This window comes from Micropterus salmoides, unplaced genomic scaffold, assembly GCF_014851395.1.
Source record: "Micropterus salmoides isolate LMB-PRFRI ecotype aquatic unplaced genomic scaffold, ASM1485139v1 Ms_hic_scaffold_10, whole genome shotgun sequence".
NCBI classification, from domain to species: Eukaryota; Metazoa; Chordata; class Actinopteri; order Centrarchiformes; family Centrarchidae; genus Micropterus; species Micropterus salmoides.
The window spans coordinates 2695439-2722405 of NW_024040041.1; the positions used below are offsets into that span (position 1 = coordinate 2695439).

Genomic DNA, 26967 nt, shown 5'->3' on the forward strand with positions numbered 1-26967 from the left:
TGTCTGTTACCCCAGTGATCCCTCTGCATGTCTGTCTCTTTTTCCCCCTGCTCTCTCTGCTTACCTGTGCCTCATTAGCCTCATGTCTGTCACGTGTGTGTGTGTGTGTGTGTGTGTGTGTGTGTGCGCGCGCGCCTGCCTGGTGTTTCCCCTGCTCATTTTGGATTTCTATTGGACAACCTTTGTTTTTCAGCCACTCAGTCTGTAAGTGTGCTCGCCTTTTGGGTCCTCCAACCTACTCAACCCTGCCTTCACCACAAAACTGTCTGTCCCTCCCTTCCCTTCACCCCCAACCCGTCGAGGCAGATGGCCGCCCACCCTGAGCAATGGTTCTGCTAGAGGTTTCTGCCTATTAAAAGTAAGTTTCCTTGCCTTCTAGTGTGCTCTACGGGATTGTTTATCTAATGTACTATGTTGTAAACCAGTTATTTTGCCCCACATTCACGACAATGCTCTGCAATTGTGTATGCAGTTTATGATATGTAGATGGGATTTGAGTTGCACTGCTGAAGTAGAAAACATTTAGTTTTTATTTGTTTTTGCATTACACAAAATTCTAAAAGCTTACAACTTCTTTTATTTTTGATAATTCACATTCAGTGAGACATTAACAAATACAAAGGTGCTCAGCCGTTTTGCTCTAGAAATACCATAAATAACATGAACCTTCCCATTTACACTCATATACCTGTTACTCTTAAACACATCCAAGTATTTGTAGCAGGCTGCAGTCATTGACTGATCTCTCAAAGGTCAGTGCACAGTGAATTCAAAGCTCAAAGTAATTTAAACCTCTGTTGCACACACTTCAAACAGTGCAGGACGGCCGCTCATACTCTAGTAACAGGGCGGCTGTGGCTCAGGAGGTAGACTGGGTCGCCCACTAATCAGTGTGTGTGTGTGTATAGTTTCTGTTTCTGATGAGCAGTTGGCACCTTTCATGGCAGCCTCTGCCATCAGTGTATGAATGTGTGTGGATGGGGGGTCTATACAAGTACAGACCATCCGTTCACAATTTACATGTTTATTTGAAACAATTGAACTTTATGTAGGATGGTTATGCCTCCAGCATCTGCTTTAACAGTGTTTCACTGTTGCTGTATGAATATAGCAGTAAAAAGGAAGTGCACTACAAACAAGTGGTGAAATAAGACTGCCTGTGTCTCTGTCCTGTAAGTCTACTGCTCGCTCTTTACATCATTCTATTCCATCTGTTTGTCTTTCCTCCCCTCTGGCAACAGATCCAGATCCTCCTCTGAATCTTCCTCTTCCTCCAGTGTGCAGTCTCTCATTTGGCCCCAGAGTGGAGCCAGTCTCCCCTCTGCTGTCACACCCAGTGGCTGAATTATCTGGTCTCTGGGTAAGAGACAGGAAGGGAGAGTAATATTTAATCAGTTTTCTACATTATGTCAGTCCTGCATCACGGGCAATACCATACTTTACTCACCGTGATAGCCTATTGATCATGCCAATGAGGCGACGGGCCTCCTCCTCCTTCTCTTCCTCTGTCATGCCTTCCATTGGGTCAGGCTGCTCTGCCTCCACCCGGCCAGTCACCAGGTTAATCCTGGATTTGGCCTCCCGGTACTCCTCCGTGTCCGAGTCTGAGTCGCTGGAGTACCGGGGAGCATATTGGCTGTCGCCTGAATTCCTTCGACCGTTCAGCAGTCCCCGAGCTGCAAGCAGCCCGGCAGCGTTGCCATAACCCGTATATTTGACAAAGCGTCTGACTGTGGAGGGACACAAGATGCAAACATTACCACTTGGTACTCTTTCCATATGAAGCCTGTTAAGTTGATTTCTTGATGCATTTCTAAAAGCTGTGCTGCTTCGTGTGTGACGGTGATTCCATTGGAATGAACTGACGTGACAGTTCTAAATGCTGCTATGAGCCTCTACCATAGTCCCCTCGGGGAGGCCTTCAATATGCACTCACCTACAGTAGGACTGAACATGGCCTATAGACCATGACAAGAGAAAAAGTCCACTGTAACCTTCTACAGGCCACTTCCCATAAATAGGGACAATAGAGGACAATTGTAGTTGTCTATTTTATTAGGTCTTAAGTTTTAGTTAAAATCCCCTCAATGCTCAGCACTGTCATATTTTATCAACCACCTCTGAAGCATTGCATCAGTCAGGTCCTCGAGAATTCAACAGGAAAAGGCATGACAAACACGAGAGCATACCCAGCGGCCTCTGTAGGACTCTTGAGAGCAAGAGGCAAATGTTTCTAAACTGTTTTTTGTCAAAAGCCTCAAAATAAAACTAGTTTTGCATGGGCTCTGCAATGGGAGTAAATGAGTCTGTGGTGAACTGTACCGTTTTCTTTGCAGAGCACAAAGAGCAGCTCAGCAGCACAATGCTTCACATCTGTGTCAACGTGTGTCATGAGGCGGACCAGCTGGCCTCTCAGTGTGGTGTCCTGCTCAGGTCGGATGGCAACGTCTCTCAGTGGAGGTAAGATCTAGGCCAAAGGTTCGGGTCAGAGTCATTACTTCTGTCTCCAGTGCTAAAGTTACTTCACTAGAGTACCTCTAATGTTAAGGTTTGTTTCATTTCCATGAACCTGTATATGCACTGATTGATTTCCCAGTTGTCATGCATAAAGCCGTAAGTAAAGCACAACATTACGCCCCTGCCACGTTCTCTGTCCCCTCTCTCCAGCCACACCCTCACTATCCCAAACCAGTTCATTGCAATTTTCTACCTGTCCACCAGATGCCCTCAGACTTCCCTCATCGAACTGCTCATATGTTTCTGCTTTAGCTCATCAGCCCCACAGTTACCAGATCAGACCTTTCTATGTCGCAGAGTTGCTATGTGCTTGGTTTCTTTGCTTTAAAGACACCAGAACCTGGCCCTTACCCAGACTATGACCTTAAGCCTGCATATACCTCCATTGTGGCAATACATCATGGAATGATACCAGTCTGCCTGGTTTCAACAGCCATGACAGGCCCCCCTTTTGACTAAACAAAATTAGTTTTCTTGTACCACAAGGCCAAAAAAGTGAGTTATTTGTGAGAATGATGCATATAATATTTGGTATTTATATATTACAAAATAAAAAAAACAAAAAAGCATTACCAGTTGCCGTAAGTAGTGACGCGTCTCCCTGTGTACTCGAGAACTCTCAGTCAGCAGATTCAGAACAGGGATTAGTTTCTCCTTCAGCTTCTGACCCTGTATAACAGCACATGACAACTGAGCAGTTTAGGCAGAGTGAGTAAACCTGACCAAAAAACAAGATTCCGCTTCATTACATGTACCTCCTATACACTGATATTGAAACTGAATTCCTTAGACATATGACTATTTTAAATGAAATCATAACAATAAAAGATAATATTTACAATAGCTACACTTTCTCTTAACTAAACACTGTCTTTCCAGTTAGAATAGTTTGATCTTCTGTTTTTCAGCATTCATTTACCAATTATTTTGGCCCTTTAAGGTGTGAGAGCTCAGTTTTAGGACATTGTTGTAACCTTAGGGCTATCTTCTGCCTGCCAGATAAATGTCCCTCTGCTCTGAGTCATGCCACTACTTACCCTGAATTGCCTGCATGCTTCCACTTCAGCGACATTTATTCTACCATAACTCTGCCACCCAGGTCATCTGCAACCCACCGTTTTAGCATGAAAAGAAACCGAGAGAACAGCTGCAAGCTGAAAAGTTGATTCACTTTTCTATCACTATAATTACTGTATGTCATGGCTGTAGTTCAATATTAGTTGAGTTGAGAAAAAGCAACTTTGTTTCTGCCCATATGGTAGCCTTCAACAAGTGATCACACAGGCGCACAAAGACACTGTGCATAGACACACGTAATATCCCAAATTGTTTTGTTTATTCAGGGTAAGGGAAAATACTGATCTTAATTCCCAGGTTTCAAACAAATAGCAGTAAATAGTAGGCACATCATTAAAATGTGCTGAAAACAGGTAAAGTTGTTGTATCATGTATATGCTAAATTAGGTAAAAAGAAATGCTGGCAGTCCTCCTTTTGTAAGTCTTATTTTAGGGGGTTAATAATGGTGTAATTGTGTATGGTTTGTTGGTTATTGTAAATGGTTTATTTTAGTTGTAGAGTGGTGCAGGTTGTTTTGGTGGAGTTGTTGATCATGAGTATGCTTTATCTGCTCATTAAGTTCACTAAGGTTCACTAACTCAATTTCGTACATCAGTATTTTACATACATTGATTTTTTTTGTTCAAATACAGGTATTAATAATTCAGGCGATAACACCAAGTATTCGCAACACCTGGATATTTACTTCAACACACACACACACACTTACCCTGTTCAGCCGTCTGTCCATAAACAGCAGCAACGTGTGGACACAGTCCATGTTGACTCCCTCCCACTTGTGTAATGCCTGGTCCACATGGACAGATAACAGGACGTCCAGACACGTCAGCGGTAGTGCAGACAGGATGTTAACTGTATGTCTATGGAAAGAAGTCATCAATTTTCAAAGGAGACCTATTTTGCTTTTCCACATTTTATGACTTATCTACAATGTTACAATGTTGGATGTTCATGTTAAACATGGCCAAAGCTTCAAATAATGAGGTTAAAGTATTGAGTTTCCTGTGAGCAAAAACCTCAGATTTCCTCCTGTTCTCAACGCTCTGTTTTGAACTGCTTTTTCTACCAACGGCTCTGTTCTACGACGCACGGAGCTGGTGTTCCATATATGGTCATTTGCTCCGCACAGCAGCGGCAGAGCAACGGAACAGCAACGCTCAAGCAATGATTATACTTTCCACGTCCGCGAGGGACCGCTAGGGTCTGCTTGACAAAAAAATTGTCATCAGATGGGGTACGCATAGGGTCTGTGCAGACGTCCGCATGCCTCCCATTTTTTTATGGCCGACTAGCGCTACCAGGGCACCAACCGATCTACTGCGCATGTGTGGAACGAGGCCACCAATCTGACTCCAGATAGAAGTATAAACAGAAGTAGTCCGCATCCATGGGGTTCCGCAGCTGTCCGTGTGCACGTCTGCTCCCCAGTATATTCGAGCCTTCAGTCTGTCTGTACTGCCTGGTAACAGCCTGGTAACATGCTTCAGGTCTTGAGGAGGAGGGGGGGCTTAAAGAGACAGGAGCATCTACAGCTTGTTTCAGACAGGCTAAAACGAAGGCCTACATGAAGGCCCAGTATAAGACTGATTTTTTTGGACTTTGAATCTTACAAAGCTGCCATACAGGAGTCACAGAACTACAATATAGGACTGGAAGAGCAGTATAATAGGTCTCCTTTAAAACATTAATGTGAAAAAATATGATCTATGTTCTTTCTAAGGTATCTACTTATTTTGTAGGTTTATTAAATTACAGTTCCACCTCTTACATCATGTACATAGATGACATCACTCATTTTATTACATCATTATCAAATAAGTTAATCTAATAACAGCAGTCTGACCCTTGGAGTTCCTCCAAAGTGTCTTCTCCATCACATGACTGCAGCAGGCAGTGTCGCAGCACAGCTGCTAGGTGGCGATACAGAGCAGCATCCTCCTGAAAAACACACAAGTCACAGCTTTTAAAGGGGCACTCCAGGGGCTTGGCCCAAACAGACAGGCACCAGCAAGGGGGTTGCTACTACAAGGGGGGTACACTTTCCAGTGTTGCTGGTACAAAAATCCAAGTTCAATGATCACCTTTGTATCCTTTGCATCTCAGAGAAGGCTGGAAACATCGAATATGAATGGGCCGTGTTGAAAGATTCATTTGTGTAGGTGGCTGCTCTTAGCTTTGGCCCTAAGATTAGCCTGTGATGGCAGAAACCGTTTCCTATGATGCCTGGAAATGCCTCAGGATACCCCAGTAAGAGCTGGAGGATGTGGCCAGGGAGTAGGACGTGTGGGCTACCTTTGCTTATCCTGCTGATGCCCCGACCTGACCCAAATATACGGCGGGAAATGGATGAATGGAATGAATGGATTTTGTATTTCTTCAAGTCAGATCATTTGCTTTCACATGACACTAACAAGTGAGCAGACCATTTTATTTAATTTCACATAAGAGGCTCATGAGTTGTTGGTCAGAATGACAATGTGAACTAGGGCTGACCCCGAATAGTCGAAGATTAGATGCTTCCATGGGCGTAGCCTGATTCAAGTGTCAATCTCACAGTCGAAGCTTCGCAGCGAAACAAGGATCGTGCCATTTTGGGGATATGGGGGTGCTCATTGTCTGATTTTACATAGTGTACTAAGTGGTAGAAAGACTAGAAAGGTGCTTGGCAAGTACAGGCCAGTACAGACCATATTCATTGCAATGTCATTTAAAGTCACTACGTATCAAATTGTCATGTGATTACAGCATATTTCAAATATTGTTGAAGAATAAAAATAAAAAATGTTGTGTGTTTAATCTGACTCGTGTCTTACTTCGGTTACTACTATTGTGTTAATATTGTACTTCGGTGAGTACAGTGTTATCATAACCAATAAAAAAAAAGTAGTAATGAACTGGAATTTATAAAATTGGTGGATTTGTGAGTTGTGCAGCTGGTTTGTATGTTTTCAAGGGGGTCACCTCATCTGGCTCCTGCCTCTGGAACGTGTGAGCGATGTTGAAGAGTGTCTTGAGGATTTCGATGACCTCCTGGGACGTCTCCTTGGAGATGGGTGGAGCTGTGCTGTCACTAAGTACCTCATATCCCTCACCCCACCTCACAGCCAGGCACTGCTGGAGGGCTTTGGTCAGCACTGACACTCCACGCTCCTGCCAGGGGTAAATAAACCACTGATGACGTAAACAACTCATCTATGGGACTGAGGAAAGGACTTAGCTCAATACTGCACTAGATCTACTTTTGTGTATATGTTGTGTGGCATTTTTCAGAAATTAGACAAAACTTATGAAAACTTATGAAAACTCACATTGTATGAGAAATAAATGTAACATGAATTTTTTGGTCTTGTGAAAGTAGCCTGTTCAGCCCTCTGAACAGGCTTATGGATTATTCTGGTGTTTTATCCTGATTACAGAGTAATTGTGATGAGATAGATCATCTGGTATTCATTGGACTTTTTAAGATAGTGACACAGTAAAAAACACTTAGGCCCTATCTTACTCTTATTGGAATAATACAGTGCTTTTTGTCTAATCTGGTAAGTATAGGCTCATGTAAATTATCTTCTGACGAGCCAACAATATCATAGTGATGTTGCAGGGACTTTTTATTTGGTTGCAGTTGCAGTATATTATTATAATAATAATCTTTTGTTGTCAAACACGAGCAAACTTGCCGTTGATTGCCATGTATCTCATGATCACAAGAAAGTTGGGGAAATCACAATTATCAATTTCAATATCAATTTTGTTTTTTAGGATCACAAAATTATGATTCTGTTATCTGAAGACAACAATACAAAATAGAATTCCATCCACTCTAGCCTGCAAGCATTTTACCTGCTGTAGCTGCAGCCTGAGCTCAGGCCTCAGAGCCGTAAGTAAGAAGAGCAGTCTCAGCTTGTAAAACTGGCTGCTGGACGGTGCCCTGCTCCAGATCCCCTGCTTCAGACTCTCCCACAGACCTTGCAGAAGCCTTCCATGGAAAAAGGAATAAAAAGAAGAGTGAGGCCAGTGGTTGGTCAGCAGCTGGTGAGCATTAATTGTGAAGTTTATTGGTTAAATGTGGTTGTTCATATGTGATATCTAAAAGCTGAACAAGTTGCAGTGTCACTTGGCATCATGTAAAATTCACCAAAACCATTTGAATGTAGCATTTTAATGTCTTATATATTATTATTATGTTACAGAGTAATGGGTTATAGCCAAAGAGTTTATTGAACTGTCACCAAAAAGTTATAAACAATAATTAACTGCTGCTCCTATAATCTGCTGCTGGTGATGTGTCATTTTAACGACCACAGTGACAGTCAGCTGCGCTGACATAGAGCTGCAAAAGCTACTAGGCTTTGTGTTATCTGACTTCACAAGTGCTTCTGTCATATAACTATAACTTTTAGAAATGTTACGGCTAGGTCTACTCATTTGAAAAAGTCACCTTAGAGAGCTGGCCCTCTCCTGTGCTCTGGGGCTGTTGTAGATGACATTACACAAGACTTTAATGGCCTCCTTCCTACACACCTCCCCATCCTCCTCCTTCTCTTGCTCCTCACTGTCCTCTTCCCGGGTGTCCTTCTTCCCACGGGCAAGCACCACATGACCTCCATCACCTGTCCACTTACAGTAGTGCTGAACTGAGCCATTTGTGGTGGCAGCACCAGCTACCTCCGCAGCACAGCAGGCAAGCACAGAGCTTACAGATAACGGTGTAGCATCAGCATCTGCAGCCGCCTCCCAGCCACTCGCTGCTCTTCTGTGGATATGGCTGTGTGTTCTGGCTGACAGATCTTCCGTTTTTTCCTCCTCCTCCTGCTGTGGGCATGTCGGCAGTAAGCTGATGCCTCCCAGGTGTGCCAAGGTGAAAAGGGCACTGTCAGTGACCATGGGCCCTAGGGCCAGTCGGTCACGGGACAAGATACGCAGCGTATGCAGGCAAACCCGTAACACTGCTGGCTGTAGCTGACTACTGATGAAGCACAGCAGGACTGTGGCCAGGCGCTGAAGCAACATTTGTTGAGAAGGGATCATTTGGACGAGAAACAGAGCAAAATGAAAGAATAAGAAGGGTAAGAATTGAGTGAGTATGTGAAGTATGCACATACAGTACATGCAGTAGGAGTTAGTCAACTAGTCAGTTAGACAACAGGAACACACACAGGAAAGGAGACTCCTGCATACAAAATGCCTTTTTAGTTGCTGCTATATCTACTGCAAACACCTGGGGACTAGTAATAATCTGTAACGACATTTCTAATGTACATGCACACTCACAAATACACAATCATTACCTGTCGGAGAAGAAGATCAGGTTCATCATCATCTGGGTCAATGTCAGAATCCGAGTCGGGAGCGTGGTCTCTCACTTTGTTCTTCCTGAACTGATCACAAAGGGGCAGAGTTAGCACTAGCAACACACAAATTGAACATTGAAGTTCTACAGTGTTTTACGATGCATTTGTTATGAGATGGAATGACTATAGTAAAATGTTATTTATTGATTGTCATTGTCCAAGAACAAAGGCGTCTTGCAGTGGACTAATAGTGTAGCTTAAGGAGATCTCCACGGTGAAGGTTAACAGGGTTAATGTGCTGAGTCACAAAGTATCCGAGCAGCTTTACAGCTAGATATGATTACACAGTCACTTTTGAAACACACACTGCACACACTGGGGGTGACTAAGCACTTTTACAGATTACTGTAATGCAGCATAAACTCATAGTCAGCTCATCTCTCTCTCCTCTTGATGTATTTACCTCTTCCAGTTGTTGTTGCTGTAGTCCGTTTGTCCATGAGCAGCGGCAGAAATGCAATGCATAAAAGCATTAGGGAAAGATGAAGTTTTAGATGGAGGAGGGTCATTAGAGTAGAGCAGCGCTAGAAACAAGCTATGTTGAGACACTGCTGTTAAACATCCAACCAGGGGGCAGAGAACCCTATCGTCCTCCATTCCTGTCCAGGATGACGAGTTCACAGCTTCACTAGCCACAATTAAACTGCTTTTTACAGGATGGAGTCTAAATGTTGCTCAGACATGAGATGCTTACTGGCCTTATATAATTATCCAAAGAGTTGGATTTATAACCAACTGGTATTAGTTGCTGCAGAGAAGGCATTTGTTAGCAATAACTGTTCTTAACCACACCCAGCCTGGAAATGCTGTAGATTGGGTAAAGCTTTCATATCCCACACCCTGAGCAGTCGTCGTTAACGGTTCCCTCGCTGTCTTTTCCGCTCCTTTACCTTGTTCCCTTCACCCTGTTGTTCACTTTGGCAATGGAACCAGTGAGGTCCAAACTAAACATCAAGCATACTAAAATCTGCACAGTGCACAAAACACTGCACTGTACACAGACAGTGTTGGCCAAGTTACTTCCAAAATGTAATACATTATAGATTAGTTATTAGTCATTTGAGAGTAATTCGTTATATTACAATATTACTGTCTCTGAATTGTAATGCTTTACTCTACTTTTGCATTACTTTGAGTTACTTTCACTGCTGTTTAATGGGTGCTTTATTCTGATAGTAAGATGTGATAGCGGGAAGGGTGGGTGTGGATGGCTGAAAAAGGATGAATGTGTCACCATTAAGAAAGACGCTGTGCGCATTTACGCATGAGGTACAGCAGTATAATGTCCTAGATTATTTGAATCTCCCGACGCTCCGACAGGATCGGTCAGGATAAACAGACAGCAGCTTCTCTGATCATGAAAGGAATCTGTTAAACACACACAGCCTATAGAAATGTATTTAGTCATGATACATCAGGGGAGCTACCGTCTTGTTAAGAGGAGCCGAGCTCCCCTGTAGTTTGCGCCCTGCCTACAATCTCGAAATAACGTTACTATTTAACTCGTGGATTTGTTTTTCTGGTCCCGAAATGTTTCGCGGTGTTGGTGTATTATTAAAAAAACAAAACTCCTCTTAATTTTGGGTTAAGGTGCGTTGTAATGTGTGTTACTGAGACTATAACGGGTATAATATTACCGATTTTTATTTATTAATGTTATATTACTGCCTTACAGCAAAAAGCGTTATATTATTGGACACTGTACACAGACAATGTCTTTTTATTTTTGAATGACCACAGAAAAATCTTCTTTGTAACTTAATGAATTTGGTCTAGGTGGTGTTACTGAAATGGGTTAACCTGTGCTTGTCTATCTGGACAGGAGTCATTTAACATTATGCACAGAGGACTGGCTACCTAAAATCAGGTTGTTTTGTTTTCCCTTTATGCTGCATTGACATGTGAGAATGGAAAATATGAGTGACACTGAGCTTGTAACTACTTTAAATTTGCTATTTTATTACTTTTAAATACAACCTGTATAATATATACTCTAAATATTTTAACGTGTGTGTGTGTGTGTGTGTGTGTGCATGTGAGAAATACTGAGAGAGGAATTACCATCATGCCCTAAAGGTTCACATGCGTGTAGGGTGTACTGAACATTGCAACCACTTGGGGCTGCTAGCGAGGCTCCACAGGCTCACTCACTGACTGACTGATCCTGAAGGGCTGATTGACTGATGGAAACTCCATAGCACTCAAATGATGTGACTCCTGCTGTGACTAGGGTCAGGTTTGATTATTCCGATACCATTCATTTTTATGATACTGACTAAAAACAAAAATGCGTGATGTGCTACAACAGTACACATAATGATTTAAATATATATCTTAAAAATCTGATCAATATCATTTCTGATCAATACTTTTAAGATAGTGAAAGCTTGACACTGACACACTGATATGGGAAGTACAGTAGATGGTGTATAAAAAGGGAAGGAATAGGGATCTTGCCATTAAATGGCCTGCCATGAAGATGGCCTCCTCAGACTAAACAGGGGGTTCTATTTAGAGCTGGAACAGGGGAATGCTGGGGTGACAAAGCTCAGAGGTAAGGAGTAAGAATGGGCAGGAGTGAAGATTGCAAGAGAGGAGAAAATGGCAATAGAGAAATACAGAAAAAAGACAATAATGGATAAATGGGACAGATGAAGGGAAAGTAGGGGAGGGAAAGGTAACGGTAAGTTTTTGTGTACAGACCTTTTTTCTCTCCTGCACCTCAGTGTTGAAAAAGAAGCACTCAGCATACTGTGGAGAGACAGAAGAATACAGGGGGTTAGGAAGATGGAGGGCAAACACAATAGTACAATACAAAACAAAAGTGGGACACACTAAAATGCAGATGTTGTACGCAAACAGACGTTTTTAAGAATACTTAATTTGTCCATTTTCTACTGTGGACACTGAAATTCAATTTGGTAAGCAGTACAGAACTGGAACACATGCAGTGAGTGGAGGGGGTGGCAGTGCCTCTGGAATTGAACAACTTTAATACAGGGCTTGGGAGCACTGGCTGCACCAGAGTGGAGGTCCAAAGTCCATGAAATCAAAGTGGAGCTTTATACCAGAGAGTGAGGACAAGGGAGAACAGCGGCAAAACAAAGGCGGACTGGCAATGGGGAGTACAGGGAGGGGTCCCTGTGGGCCGCTACAAAAATGGTGCAATGAAACAAAAATCAAACAGAGAGAGAGAGAGACCGACAGACACTTCAGTCAATCACTGGGTACACTGTATTCTGAAACAAGAATTTCTTCACAAAGCCAGCATTAGGTGTCCAGAAATCCTCCACCACACAAATTAGGGGAGACTTCCTACATCCTAGCAGAGAGCAGGAAAATAACTATTGGCTGCAAATCCTTTGTTCAGTCAGTTTGTGTGTATACAGGATGCTCTGGTGCATTTTACTGTTTAAGTATTTGTTGTCTTGTGATGACTGATCTATTCAGTTATCTTGTTAAAGTGGAATATTTTTTAAAACAATTTTTTTAATAATATGTAATTTAGCTTTGGGAATAATGTCACACTAACATCCATGCCAATAAAGTTTATTTGAATATTTTCATTTTTTGAGCGTGGTGGTAGGAGCAACAAACACAGAGTGGACAAGGGGTCAAATGAACAAGCAACATTCTCATTTCTTTTGAATTATTTCAAACCATGATTACAAGAATTAATATTTCTAGTTACGGACTGATGCAGTGTTCATAGCAACAATCAATGACCTTGGTGTTGTAGTTGTCCAGGAGGAGCTGGACAGTGTCCTGGTCTCCCTGGATAATGCTCTCAATGATTTTCTCCACATCTGGAACCATGCCTGCAGCCCAACCAAAAGAAACCATCTAGTTCTGAAAAATGACAGCCATCATCATCCAAGAGCAGCATTTTTTTATAGTACATAGTTACAAAGGATCAGTGTTATAAATAATAAATGAACAAATTAAATGTATCATAAATAGCTTGCATGGGCTATTTCAAAGTAACATCACTACAAGTAATTAGCAAAATAACAGATGTCACCAGCTGACATAGCCTACATTGTTTCATAGAAAGTCAGCTGTGAAAAACTAAATGCTACTTGGATAAATAAAAATGAAAACATAGATGGGATACTGAAATCTACTCTATTTAAAGTAAAACAAATACATACATTTTAAATTACTTTGGATAAAAAAATTCTAACAGAACTGAACATTTTTTAAACATACATCAAAATCCATGAAAGAGAATAACATCAAATCCATTTGTTTTTAATCTGTTACTTAATCGCCAGTGATAGTTTTCAGTTGGCTCTTCCACAGGCACATGGGAAGCCTCTGTTGGAAGTGACAGGTTATGAAATTTTCTGTAGGGATGTACAGCAGCAGCTCAGTGTTACAGCAGCAGCAGCACTATGCAGTGACCACTCACCTGTCGTCGTTCTAAAGAAGTGGAGACACACTTCGGACAGCTTCTTCTTCTTCTCTCTGATAAAACAATGACTGCGTAATCCTTTTCTCCTCCTGCCCCCCCTCCTCCCCCTCTAAGCCCTGGATTTACTCTAGCCCCCTGCACTAATACCTGCACTCCTCACCTGGAGCAAGTGACACAGCAGAGCTGAGATGGAAAATGTCGCCACATGCTTTCAACAGAAGGTGAGGAGCAGGTCTATCAGCTTCCATCTCTACTTGTAATGTAATGGACTATCTGCCGTGACATTTTCTGAGTTGATCCATGTTGCCACACTCGGGCCAAAATGTCAACTTTATAAATAAAATATAGGCTACCATAGTGGCTGCAGAACTTCCATAAAATTGACTGGATATTCATGGCTGACAGAGAATGAATCCTGTGTCAGTGACCTTCTGGCCCTTCATCTTGCCGCATTGATAGACAACACCACACAATTTGTTTTTGCTGTTTTTTTTTAGTATTCTGTTAACCACATGTACGTGAGAATGGTGGTGTAGTGATACTCTAACTCCCCCTGCCTGCATGTCGAAATGTCCTTGGGGAGGATACTAAATACTGATACAAAGGCTGTGACTGGAGTGTGAAAGTGTGCAAATGATTACTTTCTGTTTCTGTTGAGCAGTTACCACCTTGTATTGCAGCCTCTGCCATCAGTGTATGAATGTGTGATAATGAGTGAATGTGACAGGTAGTGCAAAGGGCTTTGAGTGGTTGGAACAAGTTGCCTACAAGCAGAGCTGGTCCTGACCTCCCTGGGGCCCTACGCAAAATTCTGATTTTGGGCCCTACTATCTGACTCGTGAGCCATGTAAACAATTAGCCATTGCTACACAGTCACACCTGACATCACAGTGCTCTCACTACAATCCTACCTCCTTTAAAACTGTCTGTGTTAAGCCTGAATGGAAACCTCTCCTAGACTTGTGTTTAGGGTAAGAAAAATCATGAAGTCTATGGGGGCCAATCTGCTGGGTCATTTGGTCGAGCAGCAACTATTCCATTAGGGTCTGAGCTGCTTGTATCTGACGCTGACTGTACATCTCTGGCTGTGCTCGTACTAGCTGAGGCTGTCTATACTTCACCTGGGTCTGTGTGACTTGCTAAAGACAGCTGTACTGGGCCTGTGCTCGTACTGGCTGAGGCTGCCTGTACTTCACCTGGGTCTGTATGACTTGCTAAAGACATCTGTACTGGGCCTGTGCTCGTAATGGCTGAGGCTGCCTGTACTTCACCTGGGTCTGTATGACTTGCTAAAGACATCTGTACTGGGCCTGTGCTCGTAATGGCTGAGGCTGCCTGTACTTCACCTGGGTCTGTATGACTTGCTAAAGACATCTGTACTGGGCCGGTGCTCGTAATGGCTGAGGCTGCCTGTACTTCACCTGGGTCTGTATGACTTGCTAAAGACATCTGTACTGGGCCTGTGCCCGTAATGGCTGAGGCTGCCTGTACTTCACCTGGGTCTTTGTGACTTGCTAAAGACATCTCTACTGGGCCTGTGCTCGTACTGGCTGAGGCTGCCTGTACTTCACCTGGGTCTGTGTGACTTGCTAAAGACATCTCTACTGGGCCTGTGCTCGTACTGGCTGAGGCTGCCTGTACTTCACCTGGGTCTGTGTGACTTGCTAAAGACATCTCTACTGGGCCTGTGCTCGTACTGGCTGAGGCTGCCTGTACTTCACCTGGGTCTGTGTGACTTGCTAAAGACATCTCTACTGGGTCTGTGCTCGTACTGGCTGAGGCTGCCTGTACTTCACCTGGGTCTGTGTGACTTGCTAAAGACATCTCTACTGGGTCTGTGCTCGTACTGGCTGAGGCTGCCTGTACTTCACCTGGGTCTGTGTGACTTGCTAAAGACATCTCTACTGGGTCTGTGCTCGTACTGGCTGAGGCTGCCTGTACTTCACCTGGGTCTGTGTGACTTGCTAAAGACATCTCTACTGGGTCTGTGCTCGTACTGGCTGATGGTCCAGCATCTACTCTACTGACAAACTTAAGCATAGCTACTGTAAATTATAGATTATACTTATTTATAATACGTGCTGGATATTAATGTTATCAGCTCCATCGGGCCCATTCAAACTGGCTCCCTCTGGTTTTGAATAAATTTTCAAATGTAATGTGAGATGTGCATCCATATTGCCTAGTCTGCCCGCTAATTAACATTTTAATAATCAAGAGTCAATGTCAATCTATTGCTTTTCCTTGCATTAGTCCAGAGGTCTAACTAACCCATTGCTGAGAGACAGATTATCAGTGTGTTGTTCTGAAGAGTGACATCGGGCCCATACATTGTCTCCACTGGTCCTCACAGAGTTAGCTGCTAGTATGCGCAGTTTCGTGCACGCGCATATAAACCACATAATCACACACTCACAGTCAACCGCTTGTCCTGTGTACAGGGCCGCGGGGTAAACCACAGAATGTACAGGCTAAACTAAATATGAACACTTGTTCAGGCGCGTCGCAGCTATCTTTTCCGGGCTGCTGGTTCTAAACACCGCTGCCCGTCGGCGTTTATCAAACGTAATACACATCTGTATTTCACTCTAACATTGGACAGTCACAGTCTGGCAAGCAACCCAGACACGGAGACAGAAAGCTGGGTTAGCAGGACAGACAGAGCAGACTCACTGCGTGCTAACTTACATTAGGCTAACTTCTCATTGCTGTTATCTGCTGACATCACGTTTACCTGACTGCTGTTCACGTAAGTCACTCTCATTGAGTTCTTTTCTCTTCTCGTGCGCAGAAGGATAGTTTCCTCTTCGTCCTCTCATCAAAAATGTAAACATTGACACGAGACAGAGGCGGGGCCCTACGCAACGAGCGTGGCCGTACAGGACGGCGTACAGGTGCACGTAGGTCTCCGGTCCATTTACCGTCTATTAGCTGCGCGTTAATTGTGGAATACTGAGGATTGGTGTCCTTTGCATATGATACAGAGAAAACCTTATAATGGAAGTCATCTTTTCAATGTTTAATCTAGACTGTTTTAAATTAATTGCCACAATAAAATAGAAATTAGTAAAATATATTTGTAAATTATTTAGGCTATACAACTAAAATATTAAATATAAGAAAAAGGCTTCTCCTCCCGTCCACCCCTCTGACACTTAATAATTGAATTAATTATTGTTTTATCACGAACAATCAGTCTCTTAATCAATCTTAATAGGCTGTGAATAACTGTTTTCATACCTCACAATACAGAGACAGAATTATTTTATTTAATGAACACCACTAGTTTTGCTACAATAATTTATTTTTACTGTATTGATTTGTAATGTTATTTTTCTAGCCTACTTGTATGACATGTATGCAATTCTGCAAGCATGAGCTTTATAAATGTATTTGTCACGTTTGAAGCACAGTGCCTTTGTTTTAAAGTCCGTCTTAGGGGGCCAGAATGGGTATCTTCTCTGTTTGCAAAATAAATAAATAATAAACAAGTACACACATTCTCTCTTTCTCACCCTGTATGTGTGGTTTATTTTACTAACACTTCATCTGTAAATGACTTTATAAATGCTAGTTCAAAAACGCCTTACCCTGATGGTGTGCAGCTGTTGAAAAAATATTTCTTTAAAGACAGCAGTGAATCACTTTTCCCTAATGGTATGGTCAGTTCAGGAAACATCAAATTTCATGCAGAGAAATGTCATTGAGGGGGGTTTCACTTCTGTTAAACCCATGGACAGGTCGTTTTTGACCCTTAAGACAACAGAAGGGTTAATTATGCATTTGACTTTTAAGCAGCTTATTTCCCATCCTCTGCATGCCCTTGAGTGAAGCAAGGAGGAAGATTTTTAAAATCCAACATGGCCTTTTATGATTTTCACGCTAGGTACCCCCGTGTATGTAAAAAGTAAGCTATTCCCTCAACAAAGATCAAAGCTAGTTCATAGAGCGGGAATTGAAAGGTAATTTGATTAACAGCTGCATTTCATAGTGCAACATGTATTGCATGATGAAAGTAAAGTTTTTGCAGTGTCTGTATCAGCTCACATCCACTTGCTGATGAACTGTTCATTCTTTAGGGAAATGACTTGAGCAGAAGTGGTTTATTCATCATCACGTTTGTCATTTGAACAGTTTTATTTCATTATGTCAAATACAGGAATTTCATGTACAGAAGAGCAACTGGGAACTAGAGAATGAAATAGCTGTACAATATTTACACACCAAAACAACAAAATTGCTCTGCAAGAATATCCTCTGAGAGGTCAAATAATAGGAAATATCCATCAACAACAAACAGATAAAAATGACTAACATTAAACACTGACATTTATGCGTTTGGATCATTTCACCTCACACTTCCTTTAAGAAAGTCGTGCTTTATTTTTTTGCTCCTTGTCCTTGCAGGCATTAAATCCCCTCTCTCATTGTCAGAACAAACTGAAAGAACACGGCTTAGTTTTAAATACATCTCTCCTCAATCTCAACTGCATTCTAACTGAGGCAGGTAGAAACAAGAGACTATCACATAGTCCTTTTAAACCACACTTCTGTCTCGCTCCACTCTAGTTTTACCTCTGTCAGAACGATAGAAGCAAAAAATTGCAGGTGGGCCATTTTATGTATACCCCTTTAAGCCATTTTTCAGAAATAATAACAGCAAACGATCCCATCTTAGGACAGACATTTTTAGAAATGTTCTTGTATAAATTATACAAACCATAGTTGTCAATACATACTTATAGACAACTTGTGTCTATCAATATTCTGTAGGTCATGTTGACCAAATTATCTTGTGGTCCCTTTCTTTGACATTTGAGGAAAATCCATCACATTCACATAGTCCCTTACCCTCCATCTTTCATTAGGTGTCTTGAAATAAAGAGGTACTTTAAAATGGACTCAATAATAAAACAAATACTTTAAAAGTTAAACCTCCCACAAACAAACCAACAGCGATTGTTATGCTGGAACCATCCATACAGTTTCTGTATGATTCTTTTGTTTCACAAACTCTGGATGCCTCCATCTACTTCACACTGTAGGTGGATGTGTGAGTTTGGTGGGCTGCGGCTGTTGTCCTACTTCAGGCCTTGGCACTGAGGCTAAGCAGTTCCATGAAGGAGTTAAAGAGGCTCTCCAGCCAGCCCTGGTTAGCCATGCACTGCTGCACCACCTCCTCCTGGCCAGGGTCCTCTGCTGCCTGCTCAATACTGTCCGTCTGTTCAGGAATCAACAAGTCAGTTACATACAGTAAAACAGGACCAATGCACCTCTAGAGAAAACTGAACTAGGACAGCGAAAGATGCAAGGATGCAACAACTGGCTTATAACTGAAGGGGAATATTTATGAGGGTGTAAGTGGATGAGGGGCAAACATGCAGCCATGCAGTACAACCACAGTCAATTTAATTTAATTTACATAGCACCAAATCAAAATGATCTCAGAACAATTTTCATATAGAGCAGGTCTAGACCATACTCATATTACATACAGCATACAGTCACAATACATTAAGGTTCTTTTGTGCTGTGCCTGCGGTAAATGGTCATGAATAGCCCATAATAGGACATTTTAACCATTCCCTTTGTTGGACAGACCGATCCTTTACCTGTCTAACTTTGTGTATACATTTTACCAGTTGGTAGGGGAATGATGACAGCCAAACAGAATAAGGTATTGTAATGGCAGTGGCTCGTTTAACTTTTGTCAACTGCTCTAAACCAGAGGTTTTCAAAGTGGGTGGCAGTCATCCACTCCCACTCCAATCAGTTTCTGTGGAGGCTCAAATACTAATTACATGAGTTATCAAAAGGAGACTGTGTAGAATAGCCTGAATGTGTGTGATTTGGTTAAAGGCCGAGTTCAGAGATACAGTAGTTACAGTACAGAGGGGGGGGGCTTGGAGCAGGAGGAGAAACAGATTACACAGCCATTGTTTTGTCAGAGAGAAGAAGAAGAAGGTGTCCGAAGTGTGTCTCCACTTATTTAGAACGACGACGACAGACAGGTGAGTGGTCACTGCATAGTGCTGCTGCTGCCGTAACACTGAGCTGCTGCTGTACATCCCTACAGAAAATGCTGTCATTTCATAACCTGTCACTTCCAACAGTGGCTTCCCAGAATCAGAAACTAATAAATGCCTTAGGACAGAGAAGTATACAGCAGTACAGAAATTTACTAAAAAATGAATACATTTTAGCATGAATGCAGCCATCCTTACCTCCTTCTTGCAATGCAGGAAGGTGTGATACTTGTAGTGGTGAAGAGAATGATACAGACTGTAGATCCGGCAAGTTTCAATTGAGAGCTTCAGATCCTGAAAAGACGTGTGAGAGAAAAAGAGATTGAGATTTTGTAGCAGGAGGTTTTTCCTCCCGAGTGATTCCCCCAACATTTGAAGAAAGCACTACAGACGATCAAAGCAACACTGAAGAGAACTGACAGCACATTCTGAAAGAACTAAAAGACAGGATTCTTTATACTTAACAATGCCAGGTGAAGCTATCTAAGGGAATTTCAGATAAGATATTTGTTACTGCTCTTCTACTTCAACTTCTACTTCATTGTTCAGAGGGGAAATTGCAGACACATTTTCTTACAGTCTCTCAGAGATCTCTGCCTCCATTCAATGTGAGCAACACAAGTGAAATTCCATTCAAAGGAGGTGAATGGAATTTCACTTGTGGTGCTCACAGTGTAGTGCATACCGCCTGTTCTCCCCTGTCTCCCTAACCGAGATAACCCACAAGACGTTGGCGTGTGTGCGAAAGAGGAGGACAACACCTCTTTTGCATCATCCCATCTCCATTAAGACCTCTGCCATTAAACCTAGCAACAGATGGTGGGACCACCAACGCTACTCCAACGACATGCAGTGTTCGCCATACACCCGCGTTAAAAGCTACACCTGTCTTCACCTGCCTGAAGACAGAGGAAAAAATTGTCCAAAACTGTTGACAGAGTGTTAGGTTTAGTTAAAGTGCAAAGTTGCTGTCCCAGAAGAAATTGGGCTAAAGTGACTTTTTTGCAGGTGTTTCACAGTCAACATGGCCTCTCCATTACTCTGGAAAAACCTTGGGCTACTGGAAGTGTATATCAATCCATGTGCTGCGGTAAGGCCCACAAATTGCTGAGTTGCAAACTTTATCACTGCAAACAGTTTCTTGGATGCTCTGGTGTGAAAAAGGTGCACTTTTAGAATCGTCTGACTGTGCTAAGCTCAACATTCAGCTGCATCTTATCGTCTTCATTCACTAAATGGAGGTGGCTAAAATGTCATCAGAGAGGTAACTGGGGAACTTCTTTAATGGCAGGTGGTCATATGGGTGGAGATGGAAAGACGGTGTCTGGTGTCAGACTTGAATTATTTGTCTGACTCCTGCTCGATGACCTCTGACCTCCTCCCAGTGGACACTGGTGCCCACAGACAGTTGATGTCTGTTTCTGATGTTCATTCAGTCTCTTGTTTTGTCCCTGATTTTGTCTTGCATATATTGTTTATCCATGTGTGAACATTTAAGTCTTATTTTGTACATTAGTATTTGTCAAGTCTATAAATATATTCTCTATACTGTAGTCTGTGTCTGATTTTAGTATTTTATAATTGTATTATTGTATAAGTAAGCACATCATGAGCATTGTACAATCCTGAGTCAAATTCCTCGTATGTGTACACATACCCGGCAATAAAGCGGATTCTGATTCTGATTTGGTCACTATCTATCTGCCAGTCTAACTTAATATGTTTCTTGTCTGTTAAATGTGTTTTTGGTTACCCACAACCCAGTACAAATTAAAATGAGAGTAGAAAGTATGCTGTGATGTTATAGTCATGCTATTTCTGACCTGTTGCTTAGGAATACTCCTCTTGACTCGGTTGAGGGTTTTGCGGTTGTAACCCTCCCCACCAAGATGAACTTTGACAGCTCCAGATTCCAGTGGGTCTGCCGTCATTTTGGGGAATATATGTAAAGCCTCCTAGAGAGAGGACAGCAGAACGCAGTCAAAGACATGAGATAATGCTCAAGTTTAGTTTAACCTCTCAGATATATGAGCAAGATATTTGTTGTCAATCATCAACAGACTGTATTTGAGGATATTGAGCGCTTGTAAAACTAGGATGTGTAGGTTTACCTGGTGCTGAGCACTCATGTTGACTCTCCTCAACAACCTCTTCTTCTGTTCACTAAGCAGGCAATCAATTTTTCTCATGGGGGGGAGGTACAACTCATCTGAGGAGTTAGAAAGTAGTAGAACACTTATTAACATTCAAATCTTACAGCAAAAGACGAAACAGTGGTTAAGTTAAGTAGGTTAAGTGGTTTTAAATATGACAATAATACATAATAATATAAGTATAAAACATGCATGTCGCCTGCACCTCTTAATCCAACAAGTTCACTCTCTCACAATCCATCTTAGCCTCACTCATAAAAAAAGATCTCAAGATAAGTGAACTCATTCACACAAGACAGTAACTCATTCTTTTCCAGCAAAAGGCCTCAGACTTAGAGACTTAAGCTGTGTAATACTCCAGCATGCCCAAGTGCAGGCAAGGTTGTTACTGGACTTCAAAATGCTTATTTTCTCTTCCTCACTGTCACAAGCCTTGTTCCACCATGGAACAACAATTTCTAGAGGGTATTCCGATTAGGAATTGTCATTGAGGCCAATCTTAAGTTTATTGCACTTAAAGGAGACCTATTATACTAGAGACTTATTATTCTGTTATATATTTCCAGTTCAAAAAAATAATTTTCTATCTTATACTGGCTCTTCATGCAGGCCCTCATTTCAGCCTCTGTAATGAGGGCTGTAGATGCACCTGTGCCTTTGACCCCCCCCCCCCAATGACTAGCTCATAATACGTTATTTTATACAAATGTGCAAGTACGTATCTCTAGGACTAGTGGCTGCCCTCCCTCTTGTTTGCCTATTAAGGTCCAGAGAGCTCAATGCCTCTTCCATTCAGCATACACGTTCCCAGTGATGCCTTTTGGCCTACATGGAGCTCCTCCCATCTATCATCGGCTTGTGCTGAGTGAGGTCCCACAGTTTGCTGCAGCACACTGTATCATGTGTCATCTTCAGCAACTCTTGGGAGGACCACATGGTGTCCATCTGTAAGGTTCTCCAGTTCATCAAAACAGCAGGCACCACCATCAACCCTGGCAAATGTGCCTACGCACACCAGGAGATGCGGTATCTGCGGAAGGTGCAGGCCATCCAGGAATTCCCAGTGCCCACATCCTACAGCAATTATTCTTCCAAGGTTTTGTACATCCTGGATGAGCAATGAGGACATACTGAAACTGGGTAAATCATTTAAATTGTTCTTTAAATTGCCAGCTTGTAGTTCTGACCCTGAAGAAGACTCTCGGATGCGGGAGCCAAACACTTAGGACACTCATTAAAGTTTGGATGTCTGGCGAATTGTGAAATTCCTTTATTCTAAAATAATACGATACCTTTGCCTTATTACACTAAAATGTAAGATTATCAAACAAAGAGATCTCCTTTTTTCTTGCTTCCAGTTTTTCATTTAGTATTTTTATTATAGTAGTTGTAGTAGTTTGTTATACTCACCATCGGTTCTTCTTTCAGTTACCTTGTTTCCTACCCCTGTGTTTACCGCATGTATGGTTACCTGCCCTGCCCTAATTCATCTCACCTGCATTTCATTATCCATGTTTTAATGCATTTTGCCATGTCTTTTTGATACTTCAGCGTGAACTACCTAACAAATCTTGCCTTCATGTTAAGACTTTTACACTCAACTGCCAGTTTGTCTTGCTTTTGAGTCCATTATCTGTAGGATCTATATAATATATATATAATACATGTTGAAATCCTGTGTTAGGATCAGTGCCTACTGATAGTAATGCAGGTGGTGTGTTTTATGCCTCCTTATTCAGGCAGAAAATGTTGATTTGTTTACTGCAGTATAGTATAAAGTAATATAAAGTATATTTAAAAGTACTTACATACTTTTACTAAATTAAAAAGGTTAATGTTTTACTTTAACTTTTAACACATTTTTGTCTGTTACCTGTTTACTTAAGTGAAGTGGTGGGAGGGTAGGTGTTCTTTTTGTCACTCTGCTGTGCACGGTATTTTAATAACTGCATATACAAGGGTTGAACTGATCTCTATCCAAGCCTCCTCACTCATCCACATTTAAAGGTCAACATGTCAATCTAAATTGAAGCCTCTTAAGTACAGGTCTACTGGAGTGCTTTGACATTTATCTAGTGCTTGTGTGTGCGTGTGTTGACACTGAATGTGAAAACTTTTTACGCATTTTGTTTTCTTTCTAGTCCACAACTTAACCAAACGTTTAGCCACAGTTGCAGGTTACAGTTATGCCAGCTTGGTTGAGAGAAGAGGCGCTCACGGACTTTTAAGCAGGACCATGATATTCCAGGACAGCATGGTAACTGCTTCCTGTGAAGGCACACTGGAAATGCATATGATCAGGCCATGGAATGCATTGTCATGTTTATTGTGTGCCAAACTGTAGAACTCGCAGTGCATTACAAGCAAGCAACAATTACTTTATCGTAACCTAAGCTAACCCTGACACTGGCGGAAAATCGATTTTCAGACTTTATCTTCACTGTGATTGATTAAATGTAGCAAGTTTAAGAGTCCAGGCAATTAGTGGAAACAAGGGAGAGTTCAAAAAGCAGTCTCTACCCATGGGGACTTCATATCCCCATGTTACACAAGTCCCCATTGCTTGGTATGCATTGAGGTTAAAGTTCCCACCAGGATATAAAAACATGAAACACACATGTTATGACAGAGGGCGGGTTTAATTGTAGGTGGCAGGGCTAACTCACTGCAATGAAAAAAAGAACTCCGCTGAGTTCAGTGATGCTTCCAACAAGAGTTAACAGCAAACGGTTCATAAGTTATGAAGGGGGGGCATGGCAAAAAGGTGTTTGTGTATGTTTCTGTCTGTCAATCTGTGTGTGTGTGTGTGTGTGTGTGTGTGTGTTGTGTGTGTGTGTTTTTTATGCGCCTTAAGGCCACACATCCACCAATTTTTGTGGGCTAACCGGCTGATGGAACAACTGTGACTGTAAGGTAGAGAAAATACATTAAACAATCTGAAACTCTACTGAAAATTTTCACTTTGCAAAAACACAATATGGTCCTTCAAAACCAAGCAACCAGTGTGGCCATCTGGTAACACAATGACATTGGTGAAAAGGCCCTTCTATCTCTGGACAAGTCCTATTTTATTCCCAACTCATCCACACTTTCACTGAAGCCTTTGTTTGTGTCCCTCCGTCTGGGTGCTCACCATCAGTGTCCTCCAGGGCTTGAATCATATCAGGGTCGAGCGCTGTGCTGACCAGCATCTCCACGTAGCTCCTGAACATCTCCCTCATGGCTCGGCTGTTAGCTCCACCCCGCACAGGCCCTAAAACACAAAGCAGCTGCACTGAGGGCCCGAACACAGCCGACACTTACTGATACGTTATTAACAAATGTGTTAATGTTTACACACAAACACACAGAACAGCTGACCTTCGTCATCACTGGGAGGGGAGGAGTCAGACTCGGAGGAGGAGGAGGGCACCTCCTTCAGCCACTTCTTCCTCTTCTTGGGAGGAGGCTCTGCCTTGTCCTTTGAAGTCTTGGCTCTGGACTGACGCTCCATCTTCTTCTCTCCTCCTCTCTTCTCCTCCTTCAGACGTGCAAACTCCACTGTGCCATCCCTCCTCTCACGCGCCTCTCTCTCCCTCTTCTCTTTCTCCTGATCCCTTTGTTTCTCCTTCTCTTTCTCCCTCTCTCTTCCCTCCTTTTCTTTCTGCTCCCACTCTTTCTCTCTTTCCCTCTCCTTTTCTCTCCGCTCCCTTTCTCTCTTTTCTCTCTCTTTCTCTCTTCTCTCCCTCTCTTGTTTCTCCCTCTCTTTTTGCTCTCTCTCATGCCTCTCCCTTTCACCCTGCTCCCTCTCCTTTCTTTCCTTTTCCTTCTGCTCCCTCTCCTGTTTCTCCCTCTCTTTTCGTTCTCTTTCCTGTCTTTCCCGTTCTTTACGCTCCCTGTCCAGTTTCTCCTTCTCTCTCTGCTCCCTGTTCCTTCGATCCCTCTCTTTCAGCTCTCTCTCATACTCCCTTCTCTCCCTGTCCTTTTGCTCTTTCTCTCTTCTCTCCCTCTCTTTCTCCCATTCCATTTCTTTCTCCTTTTCTCTCCGCTCCCTCTCCTTTTGCTCCCTTTCCTCTTTTTCCCTGTCCATCTTCTCCATTTCTTTCCTGTCCCTCTCTTTCTGCTCCCTTTCCTGTTTCTCCTTCTCTTTTTGCTCTCTCTCCTCTTTCTCTCTCCTCTCCCTATGGTCTTTTTCTACTTTCTCCCTGTGCTCCCTCTCTCTTTGTTCTTTTTCTCTCTGCTCCTTCAGCTCTCTCTCTTTCTGTCTCTCCTTTTCTCTGTCGTCTCTCTCCACTCGGGGTGGGGTTTGATTGTGAATGGTGGGCAGCTGTTTAGGTAGTGACTGGCGCCTGCCAATCAGTAAGTTTAAAAAAAACATGATCAGAACGTCAATCAGATCAATCATCAGATCGTCTGTATGGCCCTACCTTCGAGTGACAATCAGAAACATATGACATGAAAATCAAACTCATAGCCTTACCTCAGAGTCAGACCAGCTCTATGCCAGGGCTTTCGAGAACACACTCTGACGTAATCTTTTTTGTTGACATTCTCCAAGAACTTCACATACAAGCGCTGGTAGCGCATTTTGGCATCACCAAAGTAACCCAGATACTGAGGGAAGAGACATTAAGTATGACAGTTTAGTAAACAGTATGGTTCTATCTGTTTGTCTCTATGACAAAACGTTACACAGCATAAAAGTGGGGATAAATCAGACAGGCCACTCTTTAATGTCCCAAATTGCAGCAAGTGAATTGTCTGAGCTCTGAGAAATTAAACACTATACTGCGCTGCTCTAAGCGGCCTCTAGAGGGGAGAAATCAAACATTCGTGTGTACAGCTTTCTGCAGACAGAGCACTCACAGCTATTAAGGAAAGACTTTAAGATTTCCCTCTTGAAGAAGTGCTAAGCCATTTTCCTATAAGGGTTCTTCCTCTCTACTAACAGATGTTCTTAGACCGCACTGAAACCAATCAGATAACATCCATTAATTGGTTAACAAAACTAGGTGGACAATGGTCAGTGTGCTCAATTGTGGCCATATTGTTACATAGATAGTCAGTGGTTTCTATAATATAAATGTTCAGCTGCACCTTTCTGTTGTGGTCCCAGTAATATTTGTGCTTAAAGTGTAAAGAAGTAGCATCACACGACATGGTTAAGCACTATTTGAGTTACAACATTTTAGAAATGCAGCTGCAGGAACTCATATCTTTAAATGTTTGACTGGAAAGAGAATGTATTATTATTCTACTTATATCTCTTCCAATTATCTATTAATTTACCCCTGATCTTACTTCCATTTCTATCTGCAGAATGTCTCTGGTTTTTCTACAACTCAATCTGTATGGAGTATTTTGTTGTTTGTTGTTTTGTTGTTTGCTGTTAAAGTAGCATGAGTTATATAACTGTCTGCACCACACCATGCCACAGTATACATTAAAG

General features: G+C 42.3%; 2 protein-coding genes across 7 annotated transcripts in view; both read right to left on the minus strand.

Annotated features, from left to right (window-relative positions):
• Positions 1 to 507: 507 nt before the first annotated feature.
• Positions 508 to 16245, minus strand: si:ch211-195b15.7 (synembryn-A). Of its 5 annotated transcripts, none has more exons than XM_038739546.1 (14): positions 16095 to 16183; positions 12673 to 12764; positions 11650 to 11697; positions 9350 to 9367; positions 8884 to 8973; positions 8034 to 8593; positions 7436 to 7571; positions 6557 to 6745; positions 5439 to 5533; positions 4305 to 4455; positions 3091 to 3186; positions 2323 to 2467; positions 1448 to 1730; positions 508 to 1356 (listed from the first exon to the last, which is right to left on the minus strand). In XM_038739546.1, the coding sequence occupies exons 1-14, from the start codon at positions 16177 to 16179 to the stop codon at positions 1203 to 1205; spliced, it is 2142 nt and encodes a 713-aa protein (XP_038595474.1). In that variant the 5' UTR covers positions 16180 to 16183; the 3' UTR covers positions 508 to 1202. The 5 variants fall into 5 exon arrangements, with proteins under 5 accessions (XP_038595474.1, XP_038595485.1, XP_038595481.1 ...); XM_038739557.1 differs by lacking the exon at positions 16095 to 16183 and adding an exon at positions 13358 to 13495; XM_038739553.1 differs by lacking the exon at positions 9350 to 9367 and having other exon boundaries at positions 8884 to 8968; positions 16095 to 16245.
• Positions 16246 to 17448: 1203 nt separating this feature from the next.
• Positions 17449 to 26967, minus strand: part of prr12b (proline rich 12b) — a 33523-nt gene continuing 24004 nt past the window's right edge. For both annotated transcript variants that reach the window (XM_038739572.1, XM_038739573.1), the window contains exons 10-16: positions 25999 to 26132; positions 24900 to 25867; positions 24673 to 24792; positions 21498 to 21595; positions 21210 to 21341; positions 19585 to 19680; positions 17449 to 18581 (exon numbers count right to left, since the gene is read on the minus strand). In XM_038739572.1, the coding sequence (XP_038595500.1) occupies positions 18447 to 18581; positions 19585 to 19680; positions 21210 to 21341; positions 21498 to 21595; positions 24673 to 24792; positions 24900 to 25867; positions 25999 to 26132 (1683 nt within the window). In that variant the 3' untranslated portion in view covers positions 17449 to 18446. The remainder of the gene's footprint in view (positions 18582 to 19584; positions 19681 to 21209; positions 21342 to 21497; positions 21596 to 24672; positions 24793 to 24899; positions 25868 to 25998; positions 26133 to 26967) is intronic.

Excerpts from the sequence above, each read along its gene's own strand:
- si:ch211-195b15.7 (XM_038739546.1), bottom strand. The coding sequence starts at position 16,179 with ATGAGAGGACGAAGAGGAAACTATCCTTCTGCGCACGAGAAGAGAAAA. Across the intron at positions 8,594-8,883 it reads CTGATCTTCTTCTCCGACAG|CGCCTGGCCACAGTCCTGCT; the intron begins GTAATGATTGTG and ends ATGTTGCTTCAG. Across the intron at positions 1,357-1,447 it reads ATGATCAATAGGCTATCACG|AGACCAGATAATTCAGCCAC; the intron begins GTGAGTAAAGTA and ends TCTCTTACCCAG.